Raw genomic sequence first — 14,912 nt, 5'->3', positions numbered from 1 at the left:
AAATTCTCTCAGTCACTCGTGCCAGTGTGACTGTCTGGTAGGCCTATTGCTTTCCCCTTCCCCAGACTAAAATCTAGTGTTGTCAAAGTGTGGGCTCTGAGGGATGCCTGTGAACATTTATTTGCAGATCGCTGAGAAATCTATCTGTTTCTATTTTAAAACTCTACCACTTATTTGGAGGAGAGATATTTCAGCTTGGTTTGTTTTGTCATTATCAAGTGAGTGTCCTCTATACAAAGGATAGCACCAAATTACTTCTTCAATATGTGCTCTTAAGAGTCCTCACTTCATAGGACCCTCCCACAACTGCATCAGACTTTCACTGGGGTGGAAGTAGTATCAAGTGGGATCTTGCAGGAGAGGTCTTGCTAGCAGAGGTGGATTCTGAGGAACTGGAATAAATAATATGGGTACCTGCAGTTTTACTAGCCCTCTAAGTGCAGATGGAGGAGTTTGTGTTAAGCTCTGAAACAAATGAAGCATCTGTACACCCTTTCTCTTTAGCTTTACAGAAATACTCTTAGAGAACTTCCAGTCATAGGTCTTAACGTAGTGTGAATAAGCAGACACAGTGCAGATAAACTGAAGCCTGTGTGTTAGCATATAGATGTAATTATATTTTCTTCACTCATTTACAGATGTTCTTGTTACAGACTTTCTAAAAAAAATAATTACATATGTAAGCGGATGTTTCTTGATCCCTCTCGGGGACTTAATTTCCTTTCAGGCATATGCACATGAGGAGGCTTTAAGTGCTTGGTGACATTTTGGGGGGATAAAATGCATTGGCATTTGCAGTTTGTTGTTCCAGGCAAAATTCTGTAGCCGCCAAAGTTCTTTGCACACTGCAGGGAGCACCACATGGTACATGAAACTTCAGTTGTTTAGAGCTTGTCAGCTGCCTTAATAATGCTGTAGTACTTTCTTTCACAGTGTGACTTTAAACATGCAAGGTGATACATGAAAACTATTATTTTCTGTATTTGCTCATCACATTTAAAAGAAAGAAAAAGAATCTGTCTTTAGGAATGTCTCATAACAAGTCACAAGCAAACTCCAACAATCTGGCTTGGTGTTAAAAAAAAAATCAACCAAACAAAAAACCTGTAGCCTTACATGCAAAACTTAAAATTTATTTTAGCTTTCATCAGTAAACCCAACTATACATGAGGTCAAACATGTACCGTTAAAGAAAACTTAGTATGGATGTATGGCAGTGGTGTGCAGAGCTGAACTTACATGATGGGACTCCAGTTTTCTTCAGCTGATCCTGTGTGCAATGTTGATATTGCATCCTCAGTTGCTTAACACCAGCTTACCAGAGGTTAAATTTTATGAACGAGTTATGGTCGATAAAAGCTAGCCCTCTCTCACCTCCTATGCAGTCCAAAATAAAAAGCCTCTGCAAGGATTGCCTGAAATTTTGCATGTTTTCCTGTGCTATCATGTCTCCTATTTTTAGTGGAATATAAGACAGTTAGATGACAAGCTTTTGGATTTGTTTTGGTTTCAGCGTGCTGTAATATGGCAGGTTCGAGGCATCTGTCTTTTTTTTTTTCCTGGCATTAGTAAGTCCATAATGCTGGCAGAATGGCTATTAGGTAATTGCCTGTAGCTGGCTTGGAGAATATTATTCACTGTTTGCTCTTCCAGAGAATTTGCTTTCAGGTAACATGGCCGAAAAGGAGCCGAACGGGCTGGCGTAGGTGCTGGCCCCCGGCTTGCCATGCGCTCCGGGGCCTGGGCTCCCCCGGGGGATGCACCAAGCCGTGCCGCGGCAGCCTCTGGCTCCAGAGCTACAAAAAATGTGCACTAACTTGGTGAAAATCTCTCATTTTTCTGGGGAGGAGGTCGAGCTATGGGACAGCCAGCAGATGGCAGCCCTAGACTGCCGTGCATGTGTCCCCAGCACCTTTTAGATTGGAAAGTCAGCACCGGACTCGCACCTTTCTTCAGTATCTATCAATATACATGCACTTTTTAGCAAAAGTGTGCTATAAGCTAATAAAATATTTTTGCCCTAATTATCACTATAGCTTACCTTTCTATATTTCTTCAAAAAAAGGCTTTACAAAATGCTTTGAAAGCCACATATAGCTGTGTGTCAAAAAAAGGTAATACAGTAGAAACTACCTTCCTCCTCCTCGCAAATATATTGGCTTTGCTCCCCCTGCTGCCCTGCAGTTTTGGAATGGCCAATGTGCATACAGGTGTGCATTTACTCATGTCCCGGGGGAACAGAGAGGCGGTAGAACTGGGAATTCAGGAACTGAATTCAATAGCATTCAATAACGTGATTGCAGTAACATTTGCTTCTTGCTAGTTTATTGAACACCAACCTAAATGCACATGTAGACCTTGTTCTGACAAATAACTAGAGGCCATACTGTTTCTAAATTTTCATGCAATGAAGCAGTACATGAAATTAATAGCTTCCCTGGGCAGGAGTGGTGATTTTCTCCCTGGGTGCTGCTGAGCTAGCCATGCTCTGAGCTGCCCAGGAGTCACGGACTGAGCAAACCTCCACGCTTGCTTCTGTCCCCAGCCAGCAAATTCCTAGGTGGGTAATGGATATCCACCACAGCTGCATTGCTCCAACTCTGCTGAGTGGCTTTTGTAGTAGCAAGGAGCATGATGCCATAGAAAAGAGACTGGCCTAGGTTGTTCCAGCTGCTTTTTGTCTTTTTTTTTTTTTTTTTTTTTTTTTTTTTTTTTTGCCTTTGAAGGTTACTGGACTGTCTACAGGCTGTCATAAATGCTGAGAAGGTGGACAAAGAGCTGGGACCAAAAAGCCTATCTGCATTTGGAAAGAAATGTCTGCACCTTTTTTTGTAACAGCGGATGTGTAACTTGTATATAACCAAGGAATGTTTAATAACTGTAGACCTGCTGATAGGAAATTGTATTTCCATAGGTTACAATTTATTGAGCATTTTTGTTCTTGTGCAAAAATGTTGTGTCTCCTACTTTCTTATAGCACTGATATATTTACTGAAACTGTTCTGTATATTGAACTAGAAGGCAAATAACCTTTTTCTACAGTTGAAACATACTCCTAGCTTAGCATACATTAGCATACTCCTAGCTAGTATGTGTGTGGGAAGGTAACTGTACTGCTAAAAGACTCTGACAGCTTAATGAAAAATGAATATCCAGGAAGTAAAATCAGGTTGTTTGACTTGTGACTTGCAAGGATGACTCTTCCTGTGAAACTGCCATATCTGTAATGTACCTCAGAAAGTGGATAGGACTTGTATTTCAAGCATTCAAACCCACATGGTGAAATGTTATAGTCCTACAATGGCCTGTTCTCTGAAGAGCTCTGGATCTTAAAAACGATCCAAGATTTGCTTGCTCTTCTTGGCCTGAACAAAAAGCAGAGTGTTAGTGAAGCAAACATATTTCTCCTTTGTCTGAGCTAACACTGTTTCCCATCCCTTCCTCTGAGCCCTCGCATTGTGCCGTAGGCATTCTGTACTGCTTTTCTCCTTTCTGCAAAATGCAGCATTTTAAACCAAAAGAACCTATGAGGGCACCCTTTCCAGAAGAATCGCTGTACAATTCATGTACTATGTGCACCTGTCATACCAGTTTTTATATTTCCTGATATTTTTATGTTCTTTTTCAAATGGATTTTCAGGTCTCTGTGAAGTTCTTTGGACATACCTGAAGTCTTTAAGTAACTTAGAGGAGATGTAAATCAGCACCATTTACAATCCTTTCTTAAAGTTGTAAATGAGACTCAAAAAAACAGATTTTAATGTGTTTTAAGAAACCAAGCACAAACACTGCTTTACTGTAGGTTCCATTAAGAAAACCATGCTTTTAAGCAAAGCTTTTGGAAGGGATGTAGGAGATTTTAAAAATATAACAAGAAAATACTTCTGGTATCATTTTTTGCAACTAGACTCAGCACTAGGACTTTAACCCTTGTTTGTATTGAAGGCATATAACAAGTTTAATTTTCAGAATGAAAAAAAAAAGAAACAAAACCGCTTTATCCTATATGGTGCTTGTTCTGTAATTCTATGATCCATGTAGTTTCAGCTTTAGAAGCTTTTCTGTGACTTTGGTGCACTGGTCGTAAATTCTCTGCTATGTTTCATGGCCCATTGCTTAACTCACCTCGAGTACTAATAAATACATCACTAAAACCTGGCACTATATCCAAGGCAAATACAACTTGTCAGGCCAGTGCATCAGAGGCGATCTTCAAGTCAAGCAATGAGAACATGCAGTCATTTTGGACAAACAGCAATCCCATGCAGTTGGTTTGACTTGATATAAAGTACTTGCTTGAATGAGACAGGGCCTCTAATATACTTCCAGTTTTATAAGAAGAAAAACAAGGACAATGAATTATGATAAATTTCTCAGTTACTAATATCGTATTGTTGCTTTGTTTCCTATTGCATTAGTGTTCAGAAATAGTTTCCCAACACTCCTTGTAGGCACCTAAATAATGCTTTAGTCACTGGGATGGATAAAATGGGTATCTGCTCTGGATGCTTAACTGAGCATTTAGAAGAAATTATTCTGTTTTGAAAACTGCTGTGTAACATCAAGGTCAGGATTTATTTCCACAAAATCATATTACTTCTTAGTGAGGCATTAAAGTAAAAAAGTGCATCCCTTGTCCTCCACTCCTTTTTTTTTTTTTTTCTCCATATGACTCATACAATCAGTGGAGACATTAGGTATGCAGGTATGTTATTTGGTATGAACGTTAGCTTTAGACTGTTAATTTTAGTAAAAGAGTTCTTCCTTTGTTTCTTTATGGCTTTCTTCTTTCAGTCTATCTTCCTCTACAGCCAAAAGCAAAATTTTAATTCAATCTTTCTTTCTGGAAAGGAAAAATCCATGGAAGCCATTACTTTGAGAATTGAGTAAGTAGTCAAAAAAGACTATCATAAGCTGTCTCTTCAGATACAGGTGTTTCATCTTCTAACATCTCCTAATTTTAATTTTGTTGTTGTTTGGAGAAAGTTCTACTTTATAAGCATTTCTAACAAAAGCAACCTAATCCCCTATGCACAGTGTCCACTTGTATGAGTTCTGTGCATGAATCCTGCACAATGCTTGGCACAAAACATTTCATTCATTCACACTGTACATTTTTGGGACCTAACTCAGGTGTCAAATTTCCCTTGGCTCCCCTTTCATCAACAGAGAAATTAAGTAACTCTTGATCAAGTAAAGTCAGGTTAATATGCAGGTGTTGTGACTACCTCTTCCTCCTTTTCCCAACGTCTAAACAAAAGTATAGATTAAGCTATACACTAGTGTCCTTTATGGAAAATATACCTTCATTGCATGAGACCAAAACCCAGCTATCTTGAGAAAACTGTGAATTCCTAGAGTACAGAATTTGTGTATGGGCAGTGGAAAACAATAAGCTTTTGAGCAATGACAGGGGAATGAAGAGGTCTCTAACATATATTCACTGCAGGAATATATTAACCTTAACCTATAGCATTCTTTTTTATGATGTTGAGGTAAAGGAAAGAAAATTACTTTAATTACAGCTCTGACCCATATCTCTCCATGATTGCCAAAGCCAAAGGGTGTGTATGTTTATTTATTGGAACCTATTTCTATACCGAAATTAAGCATTGTTTTCCTGACTACTTAAGCTCATGCATAATCCCCTAACTTTAATCAACAGGTTTAGATGTTGTTAAAAATTTATTTAGGGATTATTACTTTGAACTTATTCGCACTAAATCCAATGGCACAATTCTCAATGAAATAAGTGCAGAAAAGCTTTGTCTCCATGTTGTCACATAAGAATGTGCAAATGATATGAAAATGTACTGCAGGGAGTATCTGTTTGTTGTTTTGCTACAGTGAGTGTTTGGTCCACCTTTACACTGCAAGTCTTTCCTCTTGGAAATTCGTCAAGAGTCTATGACACAGCTGCATCAAGAACACTTGAAAAGGTACCCAGCAACAAGGTGGCCACTGAGACCCTTCTACCACCTGCCCTAGCCCAAATTTTGCTGAGCAGTGTGTGTCCCAGGCTCTGCTGTCCTGTGCAAAAGCTTCTGACCATAAGTGTCTTTCTGCACTCACCCTCCTGTGATACCACCTGACAATTTGTAACTCGTGCTCAAGATGGGAAGGGTAAGTGGCAGCTGCAGCTGAGGTAGAGAAGGCAAACCCACAGCCCCAAGCCATGTGCCCCAAGCCATGTGCCTAGGCAGCAGGACTAGGCAGCTGGCTGACTTCCCAGGCTGCAGTGGCAAACTGACCCCTGCAAGAGATGCAGCCACTGTCTAGCAGGGCTTGCCATCTTCAGCCTGCTTTAGGCCTCCTTCAGCACGTGATTTTGTCAGTCCTGAAGCTCCTCATTCGCATGCTATCAGAGGGTTCCTGACAGCAGTACCTGTTGCTGATGATATCCCAGCAATTTCTCCTTACTGGGGACTGCTGTTGATATCCCTTTTCTCCTGAGGACTCTACCATATGCAGAAGAGCACAGATGAAGCTTCTCACACTGAAATTGCCTCTTTCCTAGCAGATGCAGGCAGCTGGCATGCCTGATTTGGCACGATGTGTTACGAAGCCAAGAGCTGTGTGCCCTCGTAGTGTGAGTGAATTCTTTTATGACATGTATTGCATGAGGACCCAGATAATGCAGTGTAGTCATGCTAGCTGTGCTGCCTGGATATACTTCGGCAGACTAGGAGTGATTTACACAGAGATATTGTGGTTCTTACAGCTTTTTGGTGGTAGCAGCCTGAAGTGGTCCTCTTTTCTCATTTTCCTTGGGATGTTCAGAGCATGTCCAGAGACCACCAGAAAAGTTAGGCATTGAGGAGCTGAAAGAATTAGGTCTCAAGGACACTATGGAGGGGTCCATTAATAGGTTAGTAAAGATACAAAAATGAAGGTCTCTGCTTCCAAGTTCTTCTTGACATATGTTGCAGCTTTGCACTGTTGTGTTTTCCTTAGTAGTTAAGAGTGATTCATGCAAACTCGACTGCAATAACAAGTCCCTGATAGATTTTTGTGAGCTCTTCAGAACTCTTATCTTTTAGAAAGGGCTGAGTTGTTATTTACTGTAGTCATGATATATTTCTTAGTGCTCTATTATTTTTGTTTTGGTTGTTTCTGTTTTTTGTATAGAAGTACCTATGTTAAAAGGATGGAGATTAAACCACAATTTAGCTCTATATTTCTTGTTCCCTCCTGACTGAAATGAGAATGAATCTGAAGCTACCATGTCCCTTAATATTAGTAGAAAGAATTTCTCTATGTGACTGCAATTTGATGTTGAAAGTAAGAGTTCAAAAAAGTATGAGCAGAAAGATTTTCTGTTGCTGAGGTGTTGATCCAAATTTCATTTCTTTAGATTTTATTTATGCTGTTAAAGTGACACTTCCAAACTCTTCATATCTTATGTCTTTCGGATCTTTAACCTAGGGATCTAGTGGTTCCCTTGCTGGGATCATCTGGGCATCTTTTACCTAATTAGTTCCCTGCTAGCACAGGTGCCCCAGGCACTGGTAATGTCTCATCCTTCCCTGTTGGCTATGTACCTTTTCATTTTTCCTTTTAGCGTCTTAGACTGAAATATTTGAATTAAGTAGTATCAAGCCTAAAAGCATAGAAGATTTTGGTGAAACAGAACAGGAGCTTGTTCTAAATGGCCTAATATCCTTTTATCTAGTGGCCAAAGTGTGAGGTTCCTTTACTTGAAGATGGATAGTTTTGAAGGAAGAGAGGACCTTTTTGCATGCAAGGCATGTTCTGAGCATCACACCTTTCACTGAAACTTATGGATGTTCTTTTGAAGGCTGACTCTGCCACTTTGTATCACACTGCATCTCTTTTTCAAGATCTGAGGAACTGGCATATCTCTAATGGCCAAGAGCATAGACTGACCCCAGAGAATCCTGCATGGCAGACAACGGCTATGCAATAAAATTGAGCCCATTCTTGGGATAAATCTCCTTTTTCTTGTACTACTGGAATATGGGACTGTGTTTCCTTACTACATGTGAACAGAACTGTTTAGTTCACTGTTGTCCAGAAGTGCTCACTTTGTCTGAAAACGAAGTTTGACAGCTCCTGTTTGGACCATGGGTCCGTGGGTAGAGGAATGTGACACTCTGAGAGGTGACCTGCAGAGTTCATTGGACTCTGCATGACAGTTTTTAGCTTTTATTGGCAAACTTGATACTATGATTGATGACTGCTCCTAGATTGAGTGGTGGTTGTGTGCCGCTCCTGAGCCCCTCATTATCCCAAATAGGGACCTGGTAAGATGTACTACTGTTTCTTCTCACCCACATCGCTTGGCCTCCTTCTCAAATAACCAAGGTCTGGTTGACAGCATTGCTATATGGCTGGGTCCCTAACCAGAGAGCAGTTCCCCAGAGCTTGGAAGTTCTCCTTGGCCTGTCTGCTTAGGCATAGTAACAGGCTATGTGTTAAGCTAAACTTCAAAACAAGACTGATGTATTTTTATTTGTGATATTAGAATGGAAAGATGGTGATGGAACTATTCCTTTGAGTCCAGAAGTTCACTAGAGATTTTGTTTAGTTCATAGCGTGTTGATGTTACGTCATGTATCTATCTGGGGATTGTTATTCCCTTTGTAAAAATCCCCAGGCATACTGGAAAAAAAGGAATAGTAAATGAGACAGCTATCTATTAATTTACCTATACTTAGAAAATGAACATTTTGTATGCCCATTTGTGAAGCAGCTGAAGAAAAAGCACTGTAGTATCCTGGAAAGGGCAAATCGTGTTCCATGGTGATAGAGATGGCTCTTTCAAGCAGAAAATGTAAGCCTTTGGGCACTTTTATGCTGTAAGTTCAGCTGTAGTAGTTTGTCAATTAGCAGACAGATCCACTGTATGCTTCTGCCTGAACACTGCAAAAAACTCAAAAATGTATAATTATTACTGGAGCTGCAACTCAAAGTCTTTAATAGTAATTTTGACCAATGCTGGAGCTCAAAGACTCTTAATAGTGATTTTCATCATGTAACTCAAAGTTAAAATTTTTATTTCACACTATGCTTTACAAAGGTAGGTTAATGTTCAAAGTACTTAATTCATTTATATTTCTGTGATTCATCATGCTTACTTTGAATAAGTATCCTAAATGTACCCTTCCCCAGATAAACTGCACATAGAAATATTAAAGAAAGTAAAGTGAAATTACATTGACATGTTGTCTTTGCTAATTCATAAACACCAACAATTCAGCAAAGATACAAACTGGAGAAGTTGGTGCAGTGCCAGCTTAATCTGTTTGTGCTGTTCTGGAAAACCTCCAAGCAGTTTTTCATGTTTGCTCTGGCAAGTGGTTATCCTAGGAGATGGATGGTTGCTGTACCTAGCATAATTTTGGCATGTATGAGGGTTAGAGTTCTGTTTGCTTATTCAGTGTTTACCAGAAACATGCTGAGAAGGGAGAGAAAGCTGCTCAGCGCTATGGAACGGCCTCCGTGCAAGGAGAGAGTGAACAGGGCCTCTTCAGTGGGGGGGAGAAACAGCTGAAAAGATAAAACATAGAGATACATAAAAACCGGCATGATGTGGAAAATGGAAGCACACAATGGTTTCTCCATTAAATTTAGCTGCCAATAGGTTTGAGGAAGTTATTTTTGCCTGCACCAAATTAAATTGGGGAATTCATTGACACAGGTTAGCATGGAGGCCAAAAGCATAACCAGGTTGAAAAAGGGATTAAACACAACAGACCAGATAAAACCCCCTGTTCAGGAAGTTTCTAAGCTACCAACTGCCAGAAGCAGACAGAAGGATAAATGGAGAAGGATAATATGTTTGCCCTGTTTTTGTGCTCTGTAAGTTCCTGGGTTTGGTGCTGTCGGGAGTAGGGAGAGTTGGTCTGGCCAACGTGGCAGTTCTGATATTGCCGTGGTTATGCTGGGTGCATAAACTGCAGGTGAAATAATATCAAAAAAGGGGAAAAAAAAGAAAAGGAAAACAACTTAAGCTGTATTTGCATGCTTTCTCATTTTTCCAAGGTCTGCTTAGCTGGGCTGTGTCTGCATGCCTCTGTCAAAGTCTCTGCATGACAATTAGAAAGGTCCATGCAATATTAATGAAACCATGCATTGATTGTAATTAGAAACACAGAGGATTGCAGCTGTCTGTCTTCAGTGGCATGATTTACAGTGACTTCCTGGAGGACAAGAAGGGAAGTTTTGTAGCCATTATAAATGCTGTTGGGGTTTTGTCTGCTCGGCTGCAAATGCTTGATCAAAAATAAAAAATGTCATAACAAATACCTGTTCACATGCTGTTGATGTGTACAGTACCAGTCTGCCCGTTACAGTGCTGTTCAGTATCAATGTCTAGAAATACTAGTTCTCTTGAAAATGACAATGTATTTAAACATTTTGTGAGTGGCCAGTCTAAATTACACATGCTCTTCTCTGTCACAGAAATGTGTGTGCCGTATGTCACAGAGTTTGCATAATTTAGGGCAGCAAGGTGTATAACTGTGCTGTCACAAAACTTGCATAAAAATTAAAACTTTTGGTATTCAGAAAACTGTGGGCATATGTGGAAGATCCAAGAGCTTTTATGTGTAGTTGCTTTGTGTTTGTTTTGAAATCAAGTATACGCATAGATCTTTTAAATTGATTTGAGATCATTTTAGAGACATTTACAGTAGTTGACTAATACCCTTTACATCAGGATAGATAATTATTCATGTGGTTTCATAATGCCGAAAGTTACTTTGTTCTGCATCTTGTTCCTTAAACATTCTAAAGTGTTTTCTTAGAAAATTATATCCCACAGAGAGAGTAGCAGTGAAGCAGGTATAACATACTCTGTAAATGTTTGAAAATAACAGTGCTTTCCATTCGCAATGTTTCAAGTATCATGGGAGTTGAAGTAATTGCTCTTTCTAAAGTTGATAATGCCAGTTAGCCTCTGATTTCATGTGGAGAGAAGGAAAATTAATGGCACTGAAGAGTGTATTAAAATGAAGAACATCTTTTGCTTCTGAACGCTGGTGTTTATAGCAATATTCTTGCTCTTCTGTCGAGGCACTGAAAATATTTTTATTCTAAACCAGTATCTCCTCTGCTTTAAATTTTTTCTTTTTGAAATTAAAGTTTTTTCAGAATTACAAAAAAGGTAGGAGTGAAGAAATATTTTTAAAACAGATTTATTTCTAAAACAGATCTGTCCAAAACTTTTATTGCACACCTGGAGAAAAGGGCCGAAAGAAAAGCGCAGTGAATCTTACCCCTTTATTTTCTAGTATGGGCATTTACCTTGGTGTGTCAGATAGGATGTAGTCCAACCAGCTTTCTGTGTCTAATCATTTATATCGACTGTTGTCAATGGAGATGAACATCAGCACATTTTGGATCACACCCATGACAGAGATACTTATATCTTATGGATTTTTTTCTTTGCCCTTTTAAAGACAGTCTCTGTGTTATAATTTACATAATTTCCTTCCTGTAGAATTTCTCTTAGTCCAAATGTCTGAAATAGTTTTGTTTTGCATTTGTTTATATCCACTCAAATCACCAGAATAAAATGATGTTCCACCACAAGTGCCTTTAATTTTCTGTTCTTATTCATCTCATGTAAAGCTTTACATTTATAGCTGTTTTGTGATGCTTGGCTATGAATATTTCCATGACTGTCTTCCATGTTTTTCTTTATTTTAGCTTTGAAATCAATAAGGTTTTTTTTTGTGTGTTAATTTAACTACAAAAAGAGGGAAATCTAGAATCGTATAAATTTGTATATCTTCTCTCTTTATTTTCCTTAACTAATAGAAAGAAATTGATTGTTGCAAGGGTAAGAGTAGACATGTGAAGTGCCCTAAGTTTTGAGAGTGAAGTATTGAGGATAGAAAGAATAAACAAAGAAAAACATTAGAAAAAATCTGCTATGTTTTGTCTGCATGCCTTAATTGTATAAAAGGACAATTGTACATGCCTCTGTATGACTGTTAGAGACAGAGTTTTATACTAATCCCCAAACTGTGCGTCCAACACGAAAAACTGTAAACCCATTCAATCAACTCTCTCAAAGGAAATGCAAGAATCCTTATTTTATGGGTCACAGTGAGGCTAAAACATAAAATAGTCAGTGCTTTTGATTGGGGAGTATTCTTTATAAAAATCTGTACAGAAATAGCATAGAAACCTCATGAACTTTAAGTCTCTGAGCCATGAGGGTCACAGGTAAAGTAAGAGTTGTGCAGAATGTGGATGCCCAAATCACACACTGTCCCCATACTCTCCATCATCCCCACCTTACTGTCTCCCCAGATGAGTCATGCATGAAGGACACAGCTTCCAGATCTGTATTAATTGCTTCGTTTTCTTCTTTTTTTCAAAGCTACTTCTTTATTTTCTTTCCATTGTTATATAGTGCTTAAATAAGAGTTCACAAGCCTGAGAAAAATTTAGAAAGCCCAAGCCCCTTTTAAAAATTGATTATGTGGGCCCTGATGGGAAACACCTGCACGTGTTCCGGAAGCTGGCTGATGTCATTGCTAGGCCACTCTCTATCATCTTTGAAAGGTCATGGAGAGCAAGAGAGGTGCCTGAGGACGGGAAGAAAGCAAATATCACTCCAGTCTTCAAAAAGGGCAAGGAGGAGGACACAGGGAACTACAGGCCAGTCAACCTCACCTCCATCCCTGGAAAGGTCGTGGAGCAGGCCATCCTGGACACCATCTCCAAGCATGCAAAGGACAAGAAGGTGATCAGGAGTAGTCAGCATGAATTCCCAAAGGGGAAATCATGGTTCACCAACCATGATTCAACCATGATTCATTCTCTGGTGGAATGACTGCCTGGGTAGACAAGGGGAGAGCAGTGGATGTTGTCTACCTTGACTTCAGTAAGGCTTTAGACACTGTCTCCCATAACATCCTCATAGGCAAGCTCCGGAAGTGTGGGCTCGATGAGCAGACAGTGAGGTGGATGGAAAACTGTCTGAATGGCAGAGCTCAGAGGGTTGTGATTAGTGGCACAAGGCCTAGTTGTAGGCCTGTAGCTAGCGGTGTCCCCCAGGGGTCAATACTGGGTCCAATCTTGTTCATCAGTGACCTGAAAGAAGGGACATAGTGCAGCCTCAGCAAACCTGCTGATGATCCAAAAGTGGGAGGAGTGGCTGATACCCCAGAGGGCTGTGCTGCCACTCAGGGGGACCTGGACAGGCTGGAGAGATGGGCAGATGGGAACTTTGTGAAGTTCAGTAAGGGGTAGGGCAGAGTCCTGCCCCTGGGGAGGAATAACCGCATGCTGCAGTACATGCTGGGGCCTGACCTGGAGGAAAGGAGCTCTGCAGAGCAGGCCCTGGGAGTCCTGGTGGACAGCAAGTTGCCCATGAGCCAGCAGTGTGCCCTTGTGGCTGAGAAGGCCAATGGTATCCTGGCATGCGTTAGGCAGAGCGTTGCCAGCAGGTTGAGGGAGGTGATCCTCCCCCTCTACTCAGCCCTGGTGAGGCCACATCTGGAGTGCTGTGTCCAGTGCTGGACTCCCCAATATAGGAGAGACATGGAGCTACTGGAGCAAGTCCAGCAAAGGGTTACTGAGATGAGGGAGGGACTAGAGCATCTCTCCTATGAGGAGAGGCTGTGAGAGCTGGGACTGTTCAGCTTGGAGAAGATAAAACTGAGTGAGGATCTTAGCAATGCATTTTAATATCTGAAAGGAGGGTGTAGAGAGGATGGGACCAGAGTCTTTTCAGTGGCACCCACCGATAGGATGAGAGGGAATGGGCACAAGCCGAAACGCAGAAAGTTGCATCTGAACATGAGGAAAACTTCCTTACTGTGAGAGTGGCTAAGCACTGAAGCAGGTTGCCCAGAGAGGCTGTGGAGTCCGCATCCTTGGAGATATTCAAAAGCCATCTGGACAGGGTCATGGGCAACGTGTTCTAGGTGACCCTGTTTGGGCAGGGAGGTTGGACTAGATGATCTCCAGAGGTCCCTTCCAGCCTCAACTGTTCTGTAATTCTGTAACTGGTCTCAACTGAGCAGAAGGTGAAACAGCAGGCAAAACAATATTTAAGAGTTGAACACCTATTCTATTATGGATTTATTCTTCTGGACAAGGCTGATTTCACAAAATGAGTGACTCTGTGTGAAAGCAACCCAGAACATTAACAAGAAGCAAAACTACAGTTTGGAGGCAGGGATAAACTCTCAGATATATTAGGACAGAGTACAATCTATTATGTCATTTAAAACTTTTGATGATAAATTAATTCTTTCCTATTCCAGGTACTTGCTGAGGTATGCAACTCCCCAAAGCTCAGAGTCTAATGCAGGTGGCACAGGTTGTGAAGCCACATCTGCTTCATGTCTTCAGCATGTACTGCCATTAGTGCTGCTTTCCTGCAGTGCCTTTCAAAGCTTTTTATAGACAACCATAGACTTGTGATTTTGAGTAACATGTTGGTGTGAGACAGTCTGCTGATTGTAGACAGAGTAATATGCAAGCTGATCTAAATGTCTGGGTTCTGCATAGATTAAAGAAGTGTTTCAGCAAACAAAATAAATTATGTTCTGTGCAAGAAAGGCTGCATTTAACTTCTTTTCCACAGGAATTATGACTAAGAGATGCCTGACTCTCCAGAAGGATGGAGGAGGAGGAAAAACATCCTGTGATTCAGTAAGATATGAAGGTTGAATTAAGGCAAAAAGGGGATAGTGCTTGACCTGGCTTCACCTTCTGGATTGTCCATAGAATTTTGCATGCAGTCATTTAGGTTATCTGTGCCATCTATCATGATGTGGCCAAGGAAATGGCATGCAACACAGCATGCTGATTTCCACATAGCCTAGATGCCTTCATGTTGGACTTTTCAAGGAAAAAGTCTTACTATCTTGTCTAGCATACATTGTCACCACAGAACAGCATGGCATATATGTTAACAGACCTGGCTG

General features: G+C 40.5%; 1 protein-coding gene across 8 annotated transcripts in view; it reads left to right on the top strand.

Moving 5' to 3' along the window:
- OXR1 (oxidation resistance 1) overlaps positions 1-14,912 on the top strand; it is a 276,903-nt gene that overhangs the window by 92,752 nt on the left and 169,239 nt on the right. Inside the window, exon 1 of one of the 8 annotated variants that reach the window (XM_064507615.1) lies at positions 14,591-14,637. The exons of the other annotated variants lie outside the window; for them this stretch is intronic. Within the exon in view, the coding sequence (XP_064363685.1) occupies positions 14,606-14,637 (32 nt within the window). The 5' untranslated portion in view covers positions 14,591-14,605. Of the gene's footprint in view, positions 1-14,590; positions 14,638-14,912 lie in introns of those variants that run through there. 8 annotated transcript variants of the gene reach the window in all.

The sequence above is a fragment of the Dromaius novaehollandiae genome, chromosome 2, assembly GCF_036370855.1.
Source record: "Dromaius novaehollandiae isolate bDroNov1 chromosome 2, bDroNov1.hap1, whole genome shotgun sequence".
In the NCBI taxonomy this organism is placed as follows: domain Eukaryota; kingdom Metazoa; phylum Chordata; class Aves; order Casuariiformes; family Dromaiidae; genus Dromaius; species Dromaius novaehollandiae.
This window is presented reverse-complemented; position numbering and strand designations above follow the sequence as displayed.